General features: G+C 41.4%; 1 protein-coding gene across 5 annotated transcripts in view; it reads left to right on the top strand.

Annotated features, from left to right (window-relative positions):
* The window catches only part of KIAA0586 (KIAA0586 ortholog), a 73,656-nt gene extending 49,076 nt beyond the window's left edge, over positions 1-24,580 (top strand). For all 5 annotated transcript variants that reach the window (XM_032690669.1, XM_032690668.1, XM_032690667.1 and 2 more), the window contains one exon: positions 24,213-24,580. In XM_032690669.1, coding sequence (XP_032546560.1) covers positions 24,213-24,358 — 146 coding nt within the window. In that variant the 3' untranslated portion in view covers positions 24,359-24,580. The remainder of the gene's footprint in view (positions 1-24,212) is intronic.
* Positions 24,581-24,781: the final 201 nt, after the last annotated feature.

Genomic DNA, 24,781 nt, shown 5'->3' with positions numbered 1-24,781 from the left:
TATGTAAGTCATCAAAATCCTTGTAATTAAGTATTTATTTAAATTTGTGCTTGCCAGGAGCATTACAATGTGCATCTTGTGTAGTCAACTGAATCTTAATTGCTTTATAGAATGCTGTTCAGCAAATGAGATATTCATGATGTTGTGATAGAAGGGAGTGGTTCCCACATGCGAGAAAATGCAGGGGTGCTACACAGGAGCTGAAAAGTAGTAGTAAGTTAAGAGCATGCAAATGTGGGAAAAAAATACAGATTTTCAATGTTAAAAGGACCTGGTTTGAGATGGGCTTCAAGCTGGTGTGTAACACATAATGATTTTCTTTAGTGAAGGACGCTGGGCATTATCTGTGCTATTTTTGGAGATTACTTAACAGTGTTTGTTGAAAGAGTTAAGGATGATGAAAGAGAGGGAGAGAATATCTTTTGTTTATTGTGGTTCAAGTCAGTTTGGAATAGCATAAACTGTGCACATTACTACCATGTTTAATTGTTTCAGCAGATAAGAACTTTGTGGAGGTGCTGGTGTGAGATATGTAGCAGTTTTAATCTTACACACTAAGAACAGGAATCTAAAAACCTGCATGTCTACAATATATGCAATTATAATTGCTCCACCCTAGCACAGACAATTTCTTCCTTCAGGCCCTTTTAAAAATAATTCTTTGAACTTCTTCCATTTAATTTTTTTTTAAGAATACATCTCTTCAAATTAGAATTCTGAGGGAATTATTTTGCTTCAAATATTTATAATAAGTGGTAAGAAAAGCCCTAGGCCAGTGTTGTTGGAACCTCATTTCAAAACCATGGTTTGCATATGAAGAAAGTTATGAATAATGTAGAAATTATCTGTGGACAATTAGTGGAAAAGCTGACAGAACTGAAGTGGCACAACTTAGTGCATGTCTGCTATTTCCCTATACATTTCCCTATACTGTAACACAAGGAATTTGGGCACAGTCCAACTGTGTCTGTGTGTCAACTGAAAATGTGTGACCAGGAGATGGCAGTAGTCAATTTTCTCTGAGAGAATCAAAAGGAAAAAAAAAAGATGATTTAGTGATTTATATACCAGGATCATTTAAATCTCATTCAAAGCATACATATTTAATGAGCCAATAAAAATCTAAAGGATTTGGAAATGGAAACAACTGTCTGTCAGTGTTAACCAGAAGGCCTTGTCTCCATAAGTTTCACCACAGAGAACTTAATCAGGCAAAAAGTTGAGGGAAAAAATTAATAAGAAGCATTTGAAAGAAAAAGAAAAACTTGTAATATGATAAGTGTAGGTGGGTTTGAGTAAATACCACATTTTAAAATCAAGCACATCTGTTGCTGGAAGTTCAAAGCACCCTGTTTATAAAAACTTCATGTCAGATGGTGGCCTTCACTGGAATAGCAAGGGACAAGAAATACTTCCCTGGAAGTGGAGAAGCATTTGGGAGACAGGACCGCTAAGGTAGTTTTTCAGAGTTTAAAGGGTAAGTGGTTGGATTGGTAGAGCTTAGGAAATCTAAAGCCCTGAGATGAAGTGTGAGTTCAGAGTGCTGGGAGAAAAGGGAAATGGTTTTGGACCTAAAGTTGGATGTAAAAAAAGGCCATTTTTACTTAAATGATAAATACATGCCAATATTTGATTCATCTTTTTATGGATATATATATATGTGTGTGTGTGTGTGTGTATATATATATGTATATATATATATATATGATAGAACTTTCTTTTGTTGTTTAAAAATTTCTTGTGGTCTGCACTGAACATGTGTTTTTACTGAGGGAAAGTTGATTGATGGCTTCTAATGAAAGCTGAAGTTCAGTAGGACTGCTACAATATCATGCCTGAAAGGGTAAAGTCTCCTGAAAGTTACAGCTGAAAATCAAGCCTGAATGTATTATTAATTGAAATGTGTGCCTTCTCTAGACATAGTGGAGACAGTGGTTTGAAAACATAGAGTTGTAGTACATAATATACATGCATATATATTTTTGGCTTTATAATACCCTTTAATCTTTGTACCATTCTTTCATACATCTTCATACATTTAATATGATAGTAATTGTTGTGGTTGGTGAATGCACATAGTTCCAGAATTTAAGCATTTTCGGGCTCACATTAAAGGGATTCAGAATTTTTAAAATTAAAATGAAAGAGCAGGTGGCAATGTTTGACTGCAGAGCGTTTTTAAACTTTAATAAGAGCAGCTCAGAACCAGAGGTGGATGTATCTTCGCTTAATTATTTTTTCTGCAGCACAGACTCTCAAAATGTGACCTAGAGAGCAGAACTTCATGGTAGTAATTCCTTTCTATCTCCAGCTGGTGAATTATACTCAGGCAGCCATAAGTAGCTGGGAAAGTAATATTGGGACACTAAGGAATTGGCTTTGTTGCCACAGAGAGGTTGCACAATTGCTTGTGGAGGAGATGATCTGTGCAATACATGAATAAGACAACAAGAAGCCTCTAAAACAATCTGTATAAAAAAAAATAAAGCTTCCATGGTCCTTGTTCAATACTGAAAATGGTCTGCTTCTGTGTCAACATTGACAGGATGCTGTACTGAAAGCTGTAATACTGAAAATATGGCTATAACTAAATACTTCTTTGTCTCTCTTCTTCAGCCAGGAATTGCTCTGAGTTAGGTTTTGGGTTATTTTTTCTTAAAACTATTGTGGCGTGAGGCAAATCTGTACCAGATGCTTCAAGGAAGGAAGAAGATTAGGATAAGGCTAAAGGTCTTTCTTTTTTTTCTTAGAACTGGAACTGTTTTGGTCAAACTCAATGACTGTTCTACTGAAAGTTTACTTTTGCTTTAATATCCTACCGTTTCTGGTTTTGGCCTGAATTTCACCGAAGGCTTTTGCTGAGGATTCTCCATCCCACCCTGAAAACAGCAGCTGGTGAAGCAAAGCAGAGCTGTTCTTCTTCCACACTGTGGAGGGAACCACCACAACCTGAGGGGCAGAAAAAGTGTGTGTGTGTGTGTGTGTGTAGCTCTTTGAATTCAGCTGTTTTCTGAGAGAAGATCTTGGAAATTGAAGTAATGAAATCACTTAGCTGTAATTATGGCATTCTTCAAGCAAGTGCCCTGTCAGGGGTTTGTGTAAGTTTTTCAGTGCTTCTTCAGAATTCAAATCATAAAATGGTTTAGCTTGGAAGAGACCTTAGAGATCATCCAGTTCCAACCCCCTGTCATGGGCAGGGGCACCTTCCACTAGACCAGGTTGCTCAAAGCTCCATCCAGCCTGGCCTGGAGCACTTCCAGGGATGTTTCTGGTCTATTTTACCTCTGGTTTTCCCATCCAGTTACTTCTCTGTGCTATCAAGTGGTTCATGGACATCATTCAGTTAATATATTTTACATTTGGGCAAGTCAGGAAATGCAAAGTAGCATTTCCCACAGAAAATCTGTGTTTTCTGTAAGTGGTCATCAGCTTTTAGGTGCTCCAAGTGGATTAGAACACCAGTTCTCAAGGAGTTTTTGATTATTCTACATGTGTCCATAGGAGTTACACGATAGCCCATGCAGTAGAAAACACATCTGAGTAACAAGTGTGCATTTTGCATAATATTCCACCTAAAATCCTCAGTAGCCAGGCTTGAGAGTTTCTAGTTTGAAGTAAGTACGAAAAGTACCGTGTTATAGTACATTTGGAGTTTTTAATTTCTTGGCTTTTGTAAGTATAATTTATCCATTAACAAGTGTCATTTATATCTGTGGTTGCTTCTTTTCCCACCGAGTTACTTCAGTTCTTTTTCAGAGAAAATGTTAAAGCAGAAGTGTGATTTTTTTTTCATAGCTTAAGGCAAAGTCTTGTGCAGGGTTGTTGCTGTGGACAGTGAGGTCCTGCTGCTGTGGGTGTGCTCTGCTGCTTCAAGTTTGGGTCATGAGGAGCCAAGCACCAGGAGCTGCTGTGGGTCTCTTGGGACTGTGCACACCTTTCTACCCATTCCCAAAAGATCTCTTTCTGGAAAACGATCCTCTGCTCTCATAGAGGAATTTCTTCCCCTCACTTACTTGTATAAAGTTGTAAAGAATAGGAACTGCAAGCAGGTGAAGCACGGCTCTCTCTGGTGTGTTTTTTAGACTCCTAGAATGTAATTTGATTTTCTGAGGCATATAAATGAATTGAAATCCAAGCAATCAGATGGAGAAATAAAAAAAAAAAAACCACAAACAACAAGAAGACACAGTTTATATTTAAAGAAGACTGTACAAGGCAGGCTGATATTGCCCTGCAGTCTGAGGGTTTCCTGCTCAGTGCCATGCTCAGGGAGAATCCATTCCCCTCTGGAGGCCAGTTCCACACCACATATCACCTGGACCTTTTCTTTTGGATCTACATGCCTTAGGTTTTTGTTCACCTGGCAATTTCCTTCTGCTTCTAAGAGGCTGAGAGTTAGTTCTTCTCTTCCTGCAACCCTCCTTAAGTGTCACAGAGGGACACAGCTCTCACTGCTGCAGTGACATTTCTGTGACCTTGTGCTGAGGCTTTTGCTGTGGGAGGTTTGTGCAGAGGCAGAAAACTTCCCTTTTCATTCTTCCCCTGGTGCCTGTACAGGTGATGCTTCACACCCCTCATGAAATCTGCACAGCTTTCTGTATCCTCATCCAGTCCTCCTGAGAATCCAGTACTGTGCTGTGTTGTGTGTGTGTGTGGGGAATCTCTGGAGGGGAAGGTATTTTGCATTTTTCATACAATAAAAAGAATAAAGCAGGAAATCTTCCAGTGTGGGCTTAAGGAATGTTCCTGGTCAGAAGTTTTAAGTCCAGGAGGTGGGACTGACAGCTGTTGCCCCAGTGCTGGAGCAGGTGAAAACAGTTCACAGTTGGTTCTTTCTCTGTTTTGATCAGATCTTTGTGTTTAAATACACTTATTTTGCTGAGGTTCAAGGGTATATTCCTGTACCAGTCCCCTCCTCTGGTCTGTACACAGCAGAAGGGATTTTCAGTGAATTCCAGCACCAGCTGGGGTTTTTTGGGCAGAGAGGGAAAGAAAAACTTACTCAAAGTGACATGATCACCACTTAAAGTATTACTTTCTATGGAAACTGTCAAATACTAAAATTTTTTACTTGTCTTTTTTCAGATTTACTGGGGCTCAAAGTAAATATTCCAAAATCTCATCTGATTCCCTTTTCAAGCCTAGATTTTGAAAGACTGCAGGTGATCTGATACAGTGACCTGTGGCATCCCTCAAAGTGCTTTTTATAAATCATAAACTAGAGTTCAGGGCAACAACAAAATTAAGCCTCATATTTCACTCATACCTGGGGGCTGTAATGTGAAAATAATGAGGGACCAGTCTCTTTTCCATGCTGGTAAACTGAAAACTTATGGCACTGCTGCATAAAGCACCCAGTGTACGTTTGGAATTTGTCCTTTTTCATGGAATCATAGAATTACAGACTAGTTTGGGTTGGAAGCCTCGTCCAGTTCCACACCCCTACCATGGGCAGGAACACCTTCCACTATCGCAGATTGCTCCAAGGCTCATCCAACCTGGCCTTGAACACTTCCAGGGATGGGGAGTCCACAGCTTCTCTGGGCAGCCTGTGCCAGGGCCTCACCACCAATACAGTAAAGAGTTTCTTCCTAGTATCTAACTTTAATCTACTCTCTGTCAGTGTGAAGCCATTCACCCTTGTCCCATCACTTTTTACCTCTAAATGTGATTTCCAGTCCAGGTGCCTGCTGAGCATCAGCTGCCTGTATCACATCACACAATACCAGGGGGTTCTGAGGGCCTTCTGTTCTAAAGTATGTCTTAATAATGTAAAAGGTTTCACTTCCAAATTAATTAGATTTAAAAAAAAAAAAAAAATTGCTTCATAATTGCATTTACTTTTCAGACATTCATGACAACCTGCTGGAACCTGTCCAGGCTGCCAGGCAGTTCTGCTAAGCTGCAGCACCACTGCAATTCTCCATATTTTCCCTTTTTATCCCTTTTGGCCACTCAGGGTTTTTTTAATGATTATTTGATTGATTGGGGGTTTTTTTGGTAATTTGTGTCTCTAGGGGCCAGGCATATTCTAGGCAGAATTCTTATTAAAAGGAGGACACCTCTTGGTGCTGCATATCCACTCTTAAGAATTGGAATGTATTAACTGAGAGCCCTAAATTGCTATTTCCACTTTGGCAGCCTACCTTTGATGTCTCACCAGCTCCAGTTTTAGTTGTATAAATCCACCTATTGTCAGCCTGTCTGGGGGTCAGGCTCGAATGTGAGGCTTTTCCTTTTGTGTAAGATTCTCATGTGGTGGTGGATCAGCTGGAGTTGCTGTGGATTGCAAGCAGGGGATGATCTTGGTAACATGTATTAAATACAGTCTCAGATCTCTTGGACACTCACACACTGCTGCCCAGTCTATGGAAGTTGCTGTGCCAGGGCAGCCTTTCCTTCAGCCTGCCTAGGATTCGTAAACACACTGGGATCTCACTGAAGCAGCTTTGTATTGAGGATTATGATTTGTATGCACTTTTACAAACTTACAGTAATTGCTGTTGCCTTCATTGTAAAGAGCAAAATATAAACACACACAATAAACCCCTTTAATGGGCACTGATCCCACTGGCACTGATCTTGAGCAGCTCTGAATAAAAGCAGATGGTAGCAGACTGACTAGGCTGACCTGCTTTCCCCTTTCATGCAAACATTGCTTATATAAATGGGGGACACACACAAAAAATTAATGGGCTTGGGCAAGCCACCTAAGGACAGAGACTCCCCATGTACTTAATGCTTACATCAGCCCCAGGGCTGTTTCCAGTTAGTTCTTCTCTGGAGGGAGAAGTTTCTCACAAATTAGTGGTTCCACAGCTCTGAGTCCATGGTTTAATAAGAAAGAACTGATGTGCCTCTAGAAAGTAAGTGTGCTCAGCTGTTCTGTGGCCTGTGTGTTGTGGTAGGTCATGGAAAAGGATCAGAACACTCTCTCCTGAACCTGCTGCTCATTTATAGACATATAATTGAGTCTGAAGTCCCTTTGCACATCATCGTCTGTCATAATGTTGTGAAGAGGCATTGGATTTTTATGGTCTTGTACTGCTTTAATTCACGTGCCTGTTTGTTAGCAGGGATGGTAAATGAATTTAAATTGAGATTCCTGGTTGTTCTAAATGATGTGCCTCTTGTCACTATAACAAGGTGTGATCAGGGGGCTGGAGCACCTCTGCTATGGAGATAGATTGAGATGAGAAGAGAGACCTTAGAGCCCCTTCCAGTGCCTTAGGGGTATATAAAAAGGAGGGAGATGGACTTTTTATATGGGCAGATAGTGACAGAACAAGGGGGAATGGTTTTAAACTGAAAGAGGGCGGGTTCAGATTAGATTTTAGGAGGAAATTCTTCCCCGTGAGGGTGGTGAGGCCCTGGCACAGGTTGCCCAGAGAAGCTGTGGCTGCCCCATCCCAGGAAGTGTTCAAGGCCAGGTTGGATGAGGCTTGGAGCAACCTGGTCTAGTGGAAGGTGTCCCTGCCCATGGCAGGGGGTTGGAACTGATCTTTAAGGTCCCTTCCAACCCAAACCACTCTGTGATTCTAAGAAATAGCATTCCCTTTTTCTTATCCAGCAAGGCATTTGGTTGGAGTTACTACCTCCAGGAGCGTGCTGTAGCCACTGACAGAGAGTGCAAAGGCAGTTTCCTGAATAAGATATATTTACACTCCTCAGTCACTCTCATTTTCAACCTGGTACATCCACGCCAGCTAAGCTGGAGTCAGGAACCATTCCAGCTCTCTCAGGTAGACCTGCTGCCAACTGTGTTAATTCTGTTGGCAGATCTTCTAGGATGACCATCCTTACTTAGATTAACAGTCATTTAAGTAGGTCTCTTGTCTCTCTTTTTTTTTTTTTCTTTTTAGTTTCTTTTATAAAAAGCATCAGTACCAGAGTGGGAAGTCTTTGCTGCCTTTGGGTGCTGGCAGCACATTGCCTGGATACTGTGTGGTGACAGGTGAAGACAAGGAGTATTACAAACACATATTTCAACTTGGAGAAACATATATAGCACCGTGATAGGAGGTTTGATTTCTTCAGTATGTGCTGAGTTTGTTATATTTTTCTGGTTGGCAGGCAAGGCAGATGTTGCCCTTTATAATTCAGTGGCTTGTGCATGTTGGGAGAGCAAAGCAACAGAAGGAGCAGCTTCTGCTTTCCCCGCTGTGATGGGTTGGGGGAGCCTTGGGCAGAGGCAGCTGGACTCCCTTCAGCTTTACCTGTTCTTAAATTCCTCTCAATTCAGCTTTTTAAAGCGCCACATAAAACCTGGAAGGGTCCAGCTGTGAGAGTGGGGAGAGAAATCACTAGGACAGGAGTGTGTGTGCCAGGTGTTGTTAGCTTAAGGTGAGTGGTGAATAACCCCCAGATTCTCACTGTCTGCCCCCAAATCTCTTCTACAAAGGAGACTGGGGATTTACAAAAAAAAAAAAAAAAGTAATTAATTAAGAAAAAATAAGGGAATTAAGAAAACCAAACTAGCCAATAAAGATGGATATTTAGATGATTTGTGTCCACAATCAAATAGTATTTTTTAAATTCTACTGCTTATTATGTTGTGGAAGGGCTTGACTGACAGGCAGTTTTCATGCTAGTGACCAGTGGCATTACTGGGTACTTTATTTTCTTATTTTTCCAGACACTTTAGGAGTAAACAGACCTTGTACTTCATGCAGCAAAGAGAAGCTTTTCCAGCAGCACCTTCTCAATACAGTGATACAAAGACTGCCTATAATTAAATATAACTACATGTTTCCAGTGCCCGTGGGATTAATTTCTTAAGACCAGGAGCCCAGGAGACTTTCAAATACAGCAACAGCATGGAGTAAATGTTATCTAAGATGTCTTCCAAATGAAGAATACTGTGTAAATAATGGTAATGCTACTCTCTGATAACATGCTGATTTAGAGAAATGCAGCCTGCCAAACCAGCATTTTTCTTAAAAATAGGGTAAGGACTGGTGGGTGAAGATTAAAGTTGTCATGCATGACCTGTTGCTCACTGCTGAGGCTGCACATGGGGCTGTGTTTTGTAATAGTGTGGAATAACGTGTCCTAACATAAAGCTTGAGCAAAACCCTTTTCATCTTCCATAAAACTCACTTTGTAAGTAAAATACAGCAAATCCTCATCTCTGAAATACCACTTACAAATGTGCTTCTGGTGACTGGGTTTGCAAGGAGCAGTAGTGAATGATGGAGATGGGTTAAATTTTGTCTGTGGACTACTGTGTTCTGGTTTTTATCAAAAGTGCTGTCGTTCAGGGGAGAAAAAAAACCCCTACACCTAGAAAAACTTAATTTAGATTTAGAACCTTTGTATCTGTGTTGTCACTCTGCTCTAATCTAAAACTTATGTTTTGCTTTTAAAGAAAGAAGAAATGTTTTAAGCCCAGTTCTGAACAAACTCGGTGAAAGCTGTTGAGTGTGACACAAAATGTGGAGCAGTTCTGTGAAATGCATTTTTTTCCCCCCAATGCTTTGGCTGCAGGGAGTAACTGTTTCTCTTTGTGTAAGGCATGACTTTGCCTTTCTATTAACTCTTTTTCTTTTTTTAAGGGCAAATAGGGATTTAGTATTAATACAAATTAATAAATCATCAGCCATATGTGAACAACAAAAATGTGTATCTCACATTTTCTGGGTCTAGTGTAATTGTAGTTATGTTTTGGTTCAAAATTAAGCAATCAAAGCAGGTTAGACTTAATGTGGACTGATCTGCTGATCTCCATCCTAACTCAGGTTGTTATAGCAATGTAATAATCTCAAGGTTGCATGTCATGACCTTGTTTTTTGCCCTACATATTGCAAGATCTAGGCAGAGTTATGTTTGTTTAAAGACAGTATAACAGCTGCAGTGTTGGTCCTTGTCAGGCCATTGTATCTTCGCTAGAAGTAAAAAGCATTTTTTGGGAGTTGCTTAATTTCTGACTTTTTTTTTTTTTACTGTGTTTTTATAACCCTAAAACCATAATTGCAGATCTTGAGAAAATTGTTTAATTTACTTAACAGCTGCCATTGTGCCCCGTTTCGCAAATCAGAATTACAAATGGGAAATATTTACTAGTTGGAGTTACAGTGTAAATACCCCATTAACTTCTCCAAAGCGCACGTTGCTGATTTCAGTAATTGGACCCGCTCCTAGAGACAACCAAGCAAGGGAGATTACCCAGGGAATGCTTGTTTCTGAAGATGCAGCTTCCTTCCTGATTAAAAAAGAAGAGAAAGGGGGGGAGCAGTTTCCTGTTGGAATCCTCACTTGAAGGGAGACTGGGCAGCCGTGCCTCCCCCTGCTCCAGCTGGACTTGGTGTGGAGGCGTTCTCTGACGAGCCATGTCCAAAACCACTTTTACAAGAGCAGTTGGGGTTTGCCTGTGCAGGCAGAGCTGGGATTTAAAGAGGTTTTTGCTCCTCTCTCATCTGCTTTTAATGCACGACCACGACAGGCAGTATCTCCGAGGTTAAGGCTGGATAAAGGCTGTTCTGTTCCTAAGGTTTGGAATTTTCTCGTAACGACTTAACAGTGACACTCAACCCAAAATTTCAGCTGTGTGTAAAAAAAAAAATGTGGTCTGACCTCGATATATATGATGTGAAAAATGAATAATAGCAGCACTGCAGGCAAAATCTTCTCTGTGACAGCCCAGCCCTGCAGTGGAGGGTTCAGGAATTTGGCTGCGCTTTTGGAAATGGGCCTCGCGATTCCGCCGGAGAGATGTTGGAGCTCAGACAGAGCCCAGCACACAACGGCTTTGTTGGAGGGTTGGCTCTGTGCTTATGGCAGGAAACTGGAGTCAAACCTGACTTTTCTACCTACAGTATGTGGTGGTGTGTTTTGAATGAAGCCAAGGCTGCATTTCAGTCTTGTTTTTGGAAGTAAAACTATGCTCCCAGCTTGGGAACCACAGCAGCTGAGAGCTACGACCACTGGAGATGACAATTAGGGCCTGACTCTGTTTCCTTAATTCAGTAGGGATTTCTTCACTTCTTTAAGGACAAACTCCCTTTCCCTGTTAGTCCAGAATGAGCTGTTAAATAAGAACCATACATTCAGAGTAGGTTTAGGTGAGGTATTAGAAAGAAATTCTTCCCTGTGAGGGTGGTGAGGCCCTGGCACAGGTTTTCCAGAGAAGCTGTGGCTGCCCCATCCCTGGAAGCGTTCAAGACCAGGTTGGACGGGGCTTGGAGCAGCCTGGTCTAATGGAAGGTGTCCCTGCCCATGGCAGGGGGGTGGAACAGGATGGTTTTTTAGATCCCTTCTGACCCAAAACATTCTGTGATTCCATGATGTGTGGTGGTGTGATAAAGCTGACGGGTCCCAGGACCCTGTGATTTCCAAAGGTATCCAGAGCATCTCCACATCACTGCATTTTACAGACACCCTTGCTTGGGCACCCAGGGTACCCAGATGTGTGGCTGCCTTTCAGAGCGTTGCCATCCCACTTTTCACGCTGGTGTGGAGCTCCACAGAGCAGAGCCTGCCAGAGGGAATAGATTGAAGTAAATGAAAAGAAAGTTCAGATGTTTTCGGTCTGAGAGTGAAATTGCAGAAGGCCCTTAGAGCTCTGACTTATTGTGCAATCTCTGTAAGTAATTTGTAATCAAAATACCTTTGCACATGTCACTTCCATATTTCCTGTAATAAAACAGCAAGAGCAATTAAGATTTTGGACCATAATCTTCTACAAGCTTCTAAAAATGAGTGGGCTGGGGATTTTTTTGACTTATGGCTGAAATAGCCAATTTTAAATTTTTGATTGCTTCAAAAAGGTTTGGTAATAGCTATTTTAATAGATTATTTTTCTTTTAACTGTAGCCTGACAAAACTGTTACTTGGTAACATAATTGATCTGAAGTTGACTTCTTAAAAAAAGAAACCTAAGTAAGAAACCAGAAGAACTCTTCACCAAACTGAAAGTTATCTGTACTCTGCTCACCCAGCATGTGACCTACTGGGCTTTGTGCATTTCAAATCAAAAAAGAATCAGTAAATATATTGCCATATGCATGCAAATGTGTCTAATAACACTCTGTGTATCTGTAATGCTGTTCTGCCACGGTTCAGAAAGTTGTCTGTGGTCTTGGCATTCCTCAGGAAACGTTGGATTAATATAGCTGCCTTTGTCACAGTATTTTTTCCCTGTTTAAGTAGGTGTGTGAAGGCTGGTGCTACGTAAATGAATTACACGGAAGACTTTGGAGGAAGAAGGGGCTTGTAAACGAGACTGAAATTAATGAATATGAGAATTAGAAATCAAAACTTTATGTTTAGTCTGAGGAGAAACAATTCCTTAAACCGTAACCACATGGCTGTTTCTTGTTTGCATCAACTCTGGTTGACTGTTATTGTCTTCTGGTAATTCTCTGGGGCAGTGGCCTGACTTTGTTGAATGAGCCAATTGTTTTCCTTTGTGTTGCCCATCAAGTGAGTCCCCATCTGGTTTGTATCAGACTGTTTTCACAGCCAACAACTGCTGCCTTTTCTATATCCTGACACTTAAGGGCCCCATGCTATCAAAGCATTGCTGTGATAGCCTGTCTGGCTGGGCCCGTACAGCTGTGCCGTGCAGCTTGAAGCCATTACCCCAGTAATGGTAACTTAGAACTTGAACTGGCTCTTATTCCCACTGGTGTCGTGTGTACAGTGAACAGAATACATTTTTGTTGAACTCAGTGTTCCACACACAAAAAGAAAAAAAAAAAAAAATCCTTTAAAGCTCTCGTTCGACTTTGTGTGATTGGTGAGTTTTTGTTTTCCGGCAGCTTCCTGTATCTAGAGGCAGTTTTGTGTTCTTCTAGAAATTAATGAGTATAAGGCAAGCAATATTTAGTTAAGGCACTGTTGTTATTACTTACTTTTATGGTACATTAAAGCTCAATAAGTGAGAATTAAACAAGCAAATGATTCTTTATGAGGATTTTTCTTATCAGATTTAGGAGAGGTTTCCAGGAAACTTTCCGTGCGTGATAAATGTAGGTTGTGTGAATGATGCTGCACTTTGGATACTCTGCTACTCCCTTTCCAAGTATCTCTCTAAAAATACAGGGCAAGGAACAGTGAGTCTGTATTAACCTGTTTCAGGGAAGGATTGGAGAACTCTGTTGCAGTAGAGTTAAAACTGTGTTGCAGTTTGCATTGCAGAATCACTGAGAGGCCCCAGGCATGATCCAGGTCCTTTCCAGGCTTCCAGCATGGCAGGAGACAGTCCTGTTGCAAGAGATCTTGCAACATGTGTCTTCTCTCTCTCCAAGATTAAAAAAAATAATCCCACTATTGCTTCAAATAAGAGTGACATTCAAATGATGTGTATAAAGAAAGAAGATCTTGAAGCATTTGTTCTCTCCTGCTCTTGTGTAGGCAGTGTAATGATGAGGGGAAACATATTCCACAACTTGTAGATGTATTGAATATTAAGTATATTCTGGATTCAATTATTGCATGATATTTAAGAGAGGGAGAGAAAGGAAATAATGGATAGTGTTTCTAAAATTTCTGGTCTTACTGTGAGCATGTGCAAGAAACTGCTGGAAAACAACTTGATTTATGTGATACTTGCAGAGTAAGTGTTCCTAAACCTGGAAGTGCATGTGTGTGTGTATGTGCATAATGTGAATGAATTTGCTTTGAGTAACATACTGGGGAGCCATTAAATTCCATGAGACCCATGAGATAAGCCTTTCTTTGCCATTGTGCTTTTCCTGCTGGCACACACTGGATGTGAGATTAGGATTGTGCAAAATAATTGGGTCTGTGTCACTGTCAGGTGTGTGGAGGGTTTGCAAAAGCTGCTTTCTTAAGGAGCTTTGCATAACTGCTGTTCCTATGAACCCTGTACAGCTCCTAAATTCAGGTGTGTGCTCTGGAGTGGTGAAGAGAGCCAGGTGTCTGTGCCCTTCACCTCGGGGGTCTTTTCCAGCCTGGATGGTTCTGTGATTCCAAGTTGTGTCCCATCACCACAGGATCCACACTCTGCAAGGAAGCTGCTCCCTCACATGCTGACTGGATTTCCATGCACAGTCCTTTGCAGTGCAGGTTTCCCTGCATTTTAACCAGGAATATTTAAACCCAGAGAACTGATAAATTATTTTCATTCAGGCTGGTTACAGGCTCTGTTAATCTTGCCTGTGGCCCCAAGCAATGAGGAAAGGTACTGATGAACTGTGTGCACACCAGGTTTGGCACCGAGAGCTTGCACTGGGAGGAGTCAATGCCCTGCATTTTATAGCAGTTAGCAGAGATGGAGGAGTTACTGATATTAAAATCAGCAGTGATGTGTCCAAGAGAGAGTTAAGGAGGAGGTGCAGTGTGCTCAGTATGCAGAATAGATGTAGAGCAGTACATTGATACAGCTCATTTATTTGAACCAATTTAAAGCTAAGATTCACCCAAGTATTGCAAAGGAATCTTGGTTTTACTCATTCCCATGTAACAGGCCAAGGTTCTTGGATTCTTTTTTTATTATTATTTTATTTTTACCAGGAGGAATGCTTATCTCTATTGCACAAGGTTTAATCATTTTAGATTGCAACCAACTTTAAAATAGCACAAGATAAAAATACACATTTGCTCTCAGACCTCTCCAAGTTTCTGATCCTGGGCATTAGACTGTAGAGGCAGCATTACTTGTCATCACACTGGCTGTTCACTTCAAGAGCAGGTCAGAATAGGGGCTGGACAGAGACAGGACCAGAGGAAATGGCCTCAAGTAGCCCCAGGGGAGCTTTAGGTTGGATACTGTGAAAAATTTCTTCGCTGAAAGGGTGGTCAGGCATTGGAACAGGCTGCCCAGGGAAGTGTTGGAATCACCATCCCTAAAAGGGTTCAAAAAAGTGTGGATGTGGCACTCGGGGACATGGTTTAGTGGTGAACATTGTGGTGTTGGGTTAATGGTTGGACTTGATGATCTTAGAGGTGTTTTCCAACCTAAAGGATTCTATGATTCTATAATAGTGGGCTGCCAGAAGATCTTCCAGTAAAGATTTTAATGTTTTCCTTATTTGAATATGTGCTTTCCAAGCTCACATTTACCTGCCTCTCTAAACTTCCTAGAACTGCTTATTCCTATACCTTTTCCAAAGGCCATTGATGTGCACAAATGGTGAGACCTGTAGTGGCCACCTTCTGCTGCCAAACAAAAAGGCTTGAAAAGAGGTATTTTTAATAAGTTTGTTTGTTCCTGTGCTAGACATGTGCGTAGAGATGTCCTGGAATTTATTAGACTACCCATTGGAAAATGCTAGCTGTATAGGGCTGGCTTTGTTCTGTCTTGTTTTGGCTTTTTCCTGGGGAAAACATTCATCATCCGCTTTTGAAAAGGTGTAATTACAAGAATTTTGAGTAATTGTGCTGTAGGTATAAGCATTTTAATATCAAGAATTTTGAGTAATTGTGCTGTAGGTATAAGCATTTTAATATGGCAGATCGTTGTAATGGTAGTACAGTTATAGGAGTCTTGGAAAACTGTTTCCATATGGGGAATCCCATGACTTTAGAAGCAAAAATCACCAAAACAACTGCATATAGTTGTATGATTATTTAAGTATTCAGAGTAGAGAAATACAGCTATTTTGTTTGTGGTCATCTAGAAAAACACTTGTTATTGAAGTGGTTTTTTTTCATGCTGAGTGTACCTTATTTAATATTTTATTATAAGACTGCATTTAGTGAAGAGAGACTTGCAAAGAGAAAATTCTGCCCTGCAGCCCTGCCCTTGAGGCAGAAAGTTTTCTCTTTTCTTTCTGATACCCAGCTTTCACTCAAATCTGGGTGCAGATTCCTGCCAGGGCTGGAGGGGATAAAACCTCCTTGCCCAGGAAATCCTCTCGTCTCTTTGAGGGAGAGCTCACCAAGGTCTCCCATCACACTTTTAAGTGAGAGAAAGCAGCTTGTGACTTCTTACCCTGGTTCTCTGAAAGTTGTCCTCCAGCATTCCTAACGATGTTTTGGATACTCTTGTTCCTGGGAATTAGCAGGGCTGGACAGTGTGTCTTGCTTGGTGAGCACAGGCAGTGCAAACAGATAAACGTGCCCAGGCTTGACTTGCAGCATATCCTGGACCTGCCTGATAAGTAGAGATGATCACAGATGCATCCCAAGGGATGTGGATGCATCCACCACACATCCAAGGCTGTGTGAGAGCAGCATGTGGGAAGTAGCTGTCGGTAATTCCCTCCTGCCTTCAGATCGATGCATCCAAGCAGTGAGACTCCAGAGTATCCCAGTGCATATCCTGGCCAGTACTCTGACAAAAGAGCACCATTTGCTTAGGGGATCATAGAATCCTGGAATGGTTTGGCTTGGAAAACCGTAAGCTATCTCATTCCAACCCCCTGCTGCGGGCTGGGACACCTTCCACTAGTCGAGGTTGCTCCAAGGCCCATCCAACCTGGCCCTGAACACTTCCAGGGATGGGGGATCCACGGCCTGGGATGGGACACCCATCTGCATTTTAAGTGGGAACTGGGAAGATTAATTTTCAAACCTTAATTTACGACGAAACGCCACTGACTCAGGTTGCTCAACTTTAATTACTCGTGTCAGATATTTTTTGATTATTATTCAATAAAAGCAGGCCATGTAACTTCTAAGCATTAAAAAGATGCTTTGATTTTTATGTCTTTTCCTTGCCACTCCCCATGCAGGCTGTGGCTGCTGTTTTGTGCAGCACAGTGGAACGATGTAGATAAGCTGCAGGCACTATTGCTGCAATTAATATCATTAAGATATAAGGTCTCTGTGGAGCCAGTCCTACTGCTGGGTTTGCACTCACTGACTCTGCTTCCTGAGGGAATTCTGCAGAACTTTATCTCAGAATTAAGTGTGAATTCCCACGATCGATCATTCGAGTTCCTTTTTCTTACCTTCTTTATTTCGCTTCAGATACTGGCCTTAAAATGTCCTTTGGAGCCCCAAAACGTGAAGGTGTGAGTAACAGAATATATAACACAAACATGCTTTTAAAATTACCTTCCTGACCACTTGCCAGTTAGATTTTGCATAAAATTAGGAAAAAAAATTGGTATGTAGGTGATATTTAGTTTTACTGGATAAGTAAAATATTAATTACACCATTTGATCTGCAGTTTTTTAATTATCACTTGTCAGATTCTCCTGATTCCACCAGCTGTTTACCTTGGTTGTCTCTTGTGGATTTAGGGATTACTCCTCCCCCAGCCCTTGCACGAGATACACGTTTTCCTGGTGGTTTTTCAAAGACTCTGGACCAGTAAGGAACCAATTCCTAATTTTTTTACTTTGAAATAAAAGCTACTGCTTCAGTATTTACCACAGACCCTCATCTCAGTTCTCAGGAAAATGCTTGCAGCCAAGAAACAGCTGTGCTTAAAAATGAAGAAAAGACTATTTGTTTCGAGCCAATTGCACATCCAAAAGTCACAGTATGGAAAAATCAAGTGGACTTTTAATATTTCTTCTTAGTATTAATAATTACTGCATTCATTTGGAAAGATCATTACACATCTTTTGGAAGGGATTTGCTGGGAAACAGCAGCAAGCACCGTGGCCAGGGAACGAATTTGTTAAGCAGTGAGATATTCTACAGAGCAAAAGATGCCAGATCTAAAGGAGCAGAGTAGGTTTTAGGCACCAAAAGGAAATATTTATTTAGTAAACTCTGCAATCTCATTCCTGGATGTTTTTGGAGCTGCTTTCTGTCTGCCCTTCCCTACCGGTCTCTGTGTGAGGATTTTGAAAAATCTGGTTCTGGTTTATTTAATGTATTTCTAGTTTTCGTTCTGTTTAGTGTTGCTGTTGATGGGAATACAGTGTTTTGGAAAACCGCTGAACCTGAAAACTCTGACGCGAGAGGAGGAAAAAAATCATTTTCAAATATTCTGCTTTGAAAAATTTGTGGGCTGCTGGGCCTGACCCCACCCTCCTTTGCTGGCTCGGGATCTGCATTTATTTTCTTTTTGGAAATATTTATAGCTGGGGTGTACATTGGGGGTTACACAAACAAACAACCGAAGCCAAGCGCGTGTGTGTGCACGTGTTTATTTTGTGTGTGCCTGTGTGCAGGGATTCTGTGAGTACATTACGCCATGGGAAGGTGGAATTTGCCAAGTTTAGGTCAAAACTTGAGCTGAACTCATGCTATATAGTTTTCTGTCTCCAGTGGTGTCTGTGGCCCACTTACAGAAGTTTATGAGTTGGCTGAGGCCTTTGAGAATGAAACTGTGTTTTTTCAGCTCGAGCAGTAGACTCGTGCTTTTAGATCCAGGCATTTTTGGCTACAGTCCTGCAGATGTCTGTCCATTTCTGTGAAACAACTCAAGTATTTTAATTGTAAATCTACCCCTTTCATGTAACTCAGCCCTAGAAATTTGGCCTTGTTTTGCCTACGGTCTTTTCTGTTCGTCATGGAACCAGCTAAGTTGGGGCAGTCTGGGTTGCAGTTACAGAAACAGACCTGCAGGATTTACAGGACACCTTGTTGTTGCTCTCTGTGTTTCTGTCCCAGTGGAAGGCAGAGTCTCACCTGCAGCCAGGTAAATGCTTGGCACAGGGTTCAACAAAGAGAAGAGGGTCCCTGCCCTAAAAAGCCACCTTCTCCTGAATAACCTGAAGAAGCTTACGGATTCAAGGTGGTCAGGGCTAGAAAAGCTGTGGAGGAAGAACTATCCTTTCTAATGAATGGAGAACAACTTTGTCCAAACAGTTGGATTATTTGAGAAACTGTTGATGGTCCTGCTTATTCCTGAGAAAGTTGTATTATCTACCATCTCAAAGCCATGTGACTAATTCTTTACCTTACCCAGTTCCAGCTTGATATGCCATTAAATTCCAGAAACACTGAATAGCCAGTATGCACAATACAGATAGACATGAGTCTGGACTGGATATACTCTATAATTATAACCAGTAATAATAACAGAACTGACACTGCAGTGCATTTTCTCCTTTCAGTGTAGCCTTCAGAATTACTTACATCAAAACATGGATGTTTCTTATCAGTATGTGTTAGCCCAACAAGTCTGGAACCATCTTTGGTTTTGCTGAAAGTGCTGCATGTCGGGTTGCTGTCCTTGGTAACTTGCCTGTACAAACATGTAGGGAAATGAGTGAATTTTAGTTTGGTATCAAGTACCCATGGAGACATGCATAGGACACACATTGGCACAAATGTGTATGTCACTTCTTTACTTACAGGTAAGAGGTGCAGGTAAGAGAGGCTGAGAGAGCTGGGGTGGTTCAACCTGGAGAAGAGAAGGCTCCAGGGAGACCTTGAACCCCTTCCAGTGCCTAAAGGGCTCCAAGAGAGCTGGAGAGGGACTTTGGACAAGGGCCTGGAGTGACAGAACAAGGGGGAATGGCTTCACAGTGACAGAGGGCAGGGTTAGGTTGGATATTGGGAAGAAATTGTTGGCTGTGAGGGTGATGAGGCCCTGGCACAGGTTGCCCAGGGAAGCTGTGGCTGCTCCATCCCTGGAAGTGTTCAAGGCCATGTTGGATGGAGCTCTGAGCAATCTGGTCTAGTGGAAGGTGTCCCTGCCATGTTGGAACTGGATGGTCTTTAAGGCCCCTTCCAACCCAAACCGTTCTGTGATTCTGTGAAGTGTTTGTGTGATAGTGGTTCTGTTACCTTTGGGGCTGTAGATATTCTTTTACTTTACTTTAGTCTTTCCTGTAAAGAATTTCTTACAACTCTGTTGCCCTGCTAATGGTCTTTGTAACTACTCACCAGATGTAAATCTTTTTATGTAAGGGAAAAGCAAAATGGGGGAATGACATGGGAAAAAAAAAACCCCACACATTCATTGAAGATTTTTAGATGCAGAGTTACAGATCTGCAGGTGCTGTGCTATCCCAGTGCTCAGAACACTTGAGCTAATGCCATCTGGAGGAAGTTATTTGTTGGGACAGGACAGCGTTTTAAACTTTGAAGTGAAGAATAAACAAAGTGAAGCAGCTGGAATCTGGCAGAAGAAGAAACGAGCCATTCCTATCAGCCCGTGCTATTAAAGGAATGAGAGCACTGGGGTTGTTTTTGCATATGCTTGGAAGTTTGTTCTTGCTCTAGAACTGAGCTGCTTTGGTTGTTGTGTTGGGGAGTAGAGGGAGGATTGTTTTGCAGTTTTAGGAAGTAATATGTAGGTAATTACAGTAATTAAAGTTCTGGTTTTCTACTGACACAATAACCTGGGTCCTGATTCCTCAAACCCCTCCCTGTTTATTGTCTTGATGGAGAGGGACTATTTACCAGAGCGTGGAGTGACAGGACAAGGGGGAATGGCTTCAAAATGAAAGACAGTAAGTTTAGATTGGATATTAGGAAAAAATTCTTCCCTGTGAGGGTGGTGAGGCCCTGGCACAGGTTGCCCAGAGAAGCTGTGGATGCCCCTTCCCTGGAAATATTCAAGGCCAGATTGGATGGAGCAACCTGGTCTAGTGGAAGGTGTCCCTGCCCACAGCAGGGCTTTGGAATGAGGTGGTCTTGAAAGTCCCTTCCAACTCAAGCCATTCTGTGATTCTGTGATAACACTTTTCACTTACAAGATAGGGGTCTGTTTCATCTCCAGAGATATTTAAATTAGGATTTTTATTTAATATATGGAGTCGAAAGAGTTAAAGCACATGGTTCTCATTTGGCTTAAAAGTCAGACTTGTTTAGTCTTTTTATTTTGCCAAATAGAAAAAATTTAAAAGAAAGATTTAAACATTTTTCTTTGTTCTTATTGTTGCCATATGGTATTGGGAACCAAACCTCCCTTCAGTGGGGTTAATTCCTTTTTCATTTGGCATCCATTCACCACACACTCATCTATAGCTGATTCTCTGTGTGACGGTGCCTTGTAGAGAAAAACTCCCTTCACAGGTCACTGGATGGTTGACACACCATTAATTTTTATGCTTCTGTTAAACAGAGGTCTGGAAATTTAGTACTGTACATGAATTTGTTATAGATTGCCAAGAACAGGAAAAATCTCTAATCTGAAATCTGACCTTTTCCATCAGTGGGTCACCAAGATGTTTTCAGTCACTCGTGAGTTTTTACCAGACAAGGACTCTCACACTCTCACTGAGTGTCAGTTTTCACAGTTTATATGAATTTATCCTGTTAGCTGGTGACAAAGACTTTGGAAAACCAGAGGTCACCTGAGGTCATGCGCTCCATTTATTGGATTTTAACGAGCAAAATTTTTATAAATACACCTAACTACATGATTAGAAAATTGTACTGAGCTCTCCCAGAGTCTCTAAAGAAGGGGGGAAAAAAAGTCATGAAGACTACCTGCCTTCCTGCCCTGCTTTTTAAAGGGAAGAATTTTCCATTCCATTTTTATGACTTATCACAAGATTCTAACCACTGCAATTTGCATATTTGTGCTGGTGAAGAACTCAGTGTTTAAGAGGAAACCAACTTAGTGTTGGTTATGAGCTGCTCTCTGAGGGGGGGAAGATATAAAACAGAATATCACCTTCTTAAAGAAAGAGCAGGCCAGGGGCTGTACAAACACTGTCACTGGGGGACAGCAACAGGCATAAATATTTGTGTATTTATTCACATACCGATCCTACATGTATATATGATGTGTTACATGCACTGTGCCTGCACATGTTTACATTCAACAAAAGGTAATAATGATAAAGCACATGAGAGAATAACTTAGTAACTGCGTTTTTTGGGCCAATGTAGAGTTTCAGGACGAGCAGGTTTCCATCCTGGGAAGTTGCAGTCATGGAGCAGAATCTCCCATGTAGCTGAAATAGGATATCCAGAAGTTTTTTGCAGTTAAAATGCTGAAAATCCACATTCTGTATTTCCTCCGTGCATCTAACAGAGTCCAAGTCTTCAGATTTCTGTCTTTTAAAAAGGGAAATGCTGACTTTGGGTATTTTTAAGGTTATTTAGATAACTCAGGGCCTGGTAACTTTTCTGTTGAACAAGTAGAGGGAATTATTCTTTTAAGTTTTTTGTGTCTTAGCATTTTATATCTATCGTAAAATTGGCCTGTAATCTGTCTGTAAAACATATTAGGGTACGTGTTAGGAAGAATGCAGACTAATATGATACTTTCTTTTAGCACTCCCAGAATCAAAGACTTGAGAAATTACTACAGAGCCCTGGGATAAGGGAATATTCTTTTCTTTTTTCCTTCCATTTTTCCTTTTTTTTTTTCCTTTTTTTTTAAGAAACCTGAAAACAGCTGTTGAAACAATGACATCATGGAATGTGACACGACTGTGGAAATTATTAACAAAGTCAAGCTTTGAAAGCTTCAAGCTCCATACAGAGCTGGAGAGTTGCTTTAGTGTGTGGGATGATTTATAGGGTTTCCTTGGGCATTGCACAGTCACGTCCTTACTGTGTGTCAGCTCCACGTCTGACCAAATAAACCCTCTGCTTTCCTTCAGTTCCCTTTCTCAAAAACCTTCTTGTGTCACTCAGACATGGCCACAGAATCAAATCGTGAAATCATAGAATGGTTTGGGTTGGAAGAGACTTCAAAGACCATCCAGTTCCAACCCCCCTGCCATGGGCAGGGACACCTTCCACAAGACCAGGTTGCTCAGAGCCCCATCCAACCTGGCCTTGAACACTTTCAGGGATGGGGCAGCCACAGCTTCTCTGGGCAACCTGTGCCAGGGCCTCATCACCCTCAAGGCCAAGAATTTTTTCCCCAACATCTAAACCTGCCCTTCTTCAGCTTAAGGCCATTTCCCCTTGTCCCATCATTCCATGTCCTTGTGAAAAGTTCCTCTCCAGCTCTCTTGGAGCCCCTGTAGGTACTGGAAGGCTGCTCTAAGGTCTCCCCAAAGCCTTCTCTCCTCTTCTCTTCTCTTCTCTTCTCTTCTCTTCTCTTCTCTTCTCTTCTCTTCTCTTCTCTTCTCTTCTCTTCTCTTCTCTTCTCTTCTCTTCTCTTCTCTTCTCTTCTCTTCTCTTCTCTTCTCTTCTCTTCTCTTCTCTTCTCTTCTCTTCTCTTCTCTTCTCTTCTCTTCTCTTCTCTTCTCTTCTCTTCTCTTCTCTTCTCTTCTCTTCTCTTCTCTTCTCTTCTCTTCTCTTCTCTTCTCTTCTCTTCTCTTCTCTTCTCTTCTCTTCTCTTCTCTTCTCTTCTCTTCTCTTCTCTTCTCTTCTCTTCTCTTCTCTTCTCTCTTTCTTCTCAATTTGCTGGGGACACAAAAAATGCTCCCGTGCTCCTGCTGCCTTCCTGAATGGCAACAGGCTTGGCTGGCACAGCTCACCCCATATGATGGCTTCACTGTCTTTGGCCTAGTCCATGTTTGACTTCCCAGGCTGTTGGCTGCTGTTGTGGCATGGAGAACACCCGATGGAATTTTATTTTAGCAGTGGGTTTTTGTTTTAATTAGCCATTTGAAGCGTGCTTTGCTACAAGTCGGATGAATGCAGATTACTGCTTCAGTGACATAGTAGATAATTAACTGGGGTGAAAGAAAGCCTAACTTCTTGGTTTTATTGGGAAAATAGTGTTCTAATTGCCTAGTTTATCACAGAGGAAGGGAGAATTGTTACAGCTTCCTGGAATGAAAACAAACTCCGAGACAGCCTTTGGTGTTGTACATGGACTCAGATGTGTGTTTGTTTTGCGTGTAGCTGCTGCCCTTAAATGTCCCCAGGAAAACTGAAATCTCAAAATGCTCTTTCTGTAGTTTTGTGAATGCTGTGCTGTTCTTCTTCTAATGCCATTTCTTCTGCCTTCCTTCATTCTGTGTCTCCAGCCTGATCCATGCCTTGCTCTTCCTGCTCCATGAATTGATTCATCTTATCTCCCTCCTCTGGTTAAATACATTAATTTTTGCTCATGACTCTTCTCCCATCCCATCTCTGGGATGTTCATACTTACAATGCAGATGGGTGTCCCCAGTGAGGTTGTGGATCCCCCATCCCTGGAAGTGTCCAAGGCCAGGTTGGACAGGGCTTGGAGCAACCTGGTCTAGTGAAGGTTTCCCTGCCCATTTCAGGGGGGTGGAACAAGACGAACTTTAAGGTCCCTTCCAACCCAAACCATTCTGTGATTCAGTGATTCTATATATGCACAGAAATTCATCCCTTTGTTGCCTGATAAGAACTCTGCTGGCTAAAGCAGCACCCTTTGCACTGTGGACAGTAAGGGTGCCTGTGTACTTGTACTTCCACGACTTCAGTAGAGCTCAGCCATTTGTCACAGACAGCAAATAATGACTTTAGTTTTCCTCTTTCCTTTTCTCTTTTTTTTTTTTCTTTTTTTATTTTTTAGGAGAAGGTGCTGCCCCACATTTGAATCCCCAGGTTTCTGCAGCCAAGGTGTCGGTGCAGCTGCCTGCCAGAAACACAGGAGACGAGACACAGAGTGTGAGCAGTGCACGGGGAGATTCGGATTCTTCAGGGACAGACACATTTTAAAGCTTATGGCTGTTTATGACAGTCACTGTCTAAAGATTTCGTGCTTGGTGCATTTGTCTGTCTAGTGTGATAGTCTGGGTGTTCCATCAAAATAACAGTCTTTCAGCACTGCTTATTTTCTACTGTTTTTCTGATAATTTTGTTATTGTTTTAAATTAAGACAATGATTGTCTGTGAATATATCAGGTATTTTTAAGCAAATAAATTGCAGTTCTTTCAGAATCATTGTGAGTTTAAGTCAATAAAGGCCTTTTAAATATTTATTGTATTACAGGTGAAGGTGATTGGTATTAAAACCATTGCAAAGGTCTGTCTCACTGATGGGAAAAATGCTTGTTTAATATCACATCAGTATTGTCAAAATGTTGAGCAAAAGAGAGATATATTTGAAACCAAAGTTTGCAAGAAAACTGTGTTTCTAAG

The sequence above is a fragment of the Chiroxiphia lanceolata genome, chromosome 6, assembly GCF_009829145.1.
Source record: "Chiroxiphia lanceolata isolate bChiLan1 chromosome 6, bChiLan1.pri, whole genome shotgun sequence".
Classification (NCBI taxonomy): Eukaryota; Metazoa; Chordata; class Aves; order Passeriformes; family Pipridae; genus Chiroxiphia; species Chiroxiphia lanceolata.
This window is presented reverse-complemented; position numbering and strand designations above follow the sequence as displayed.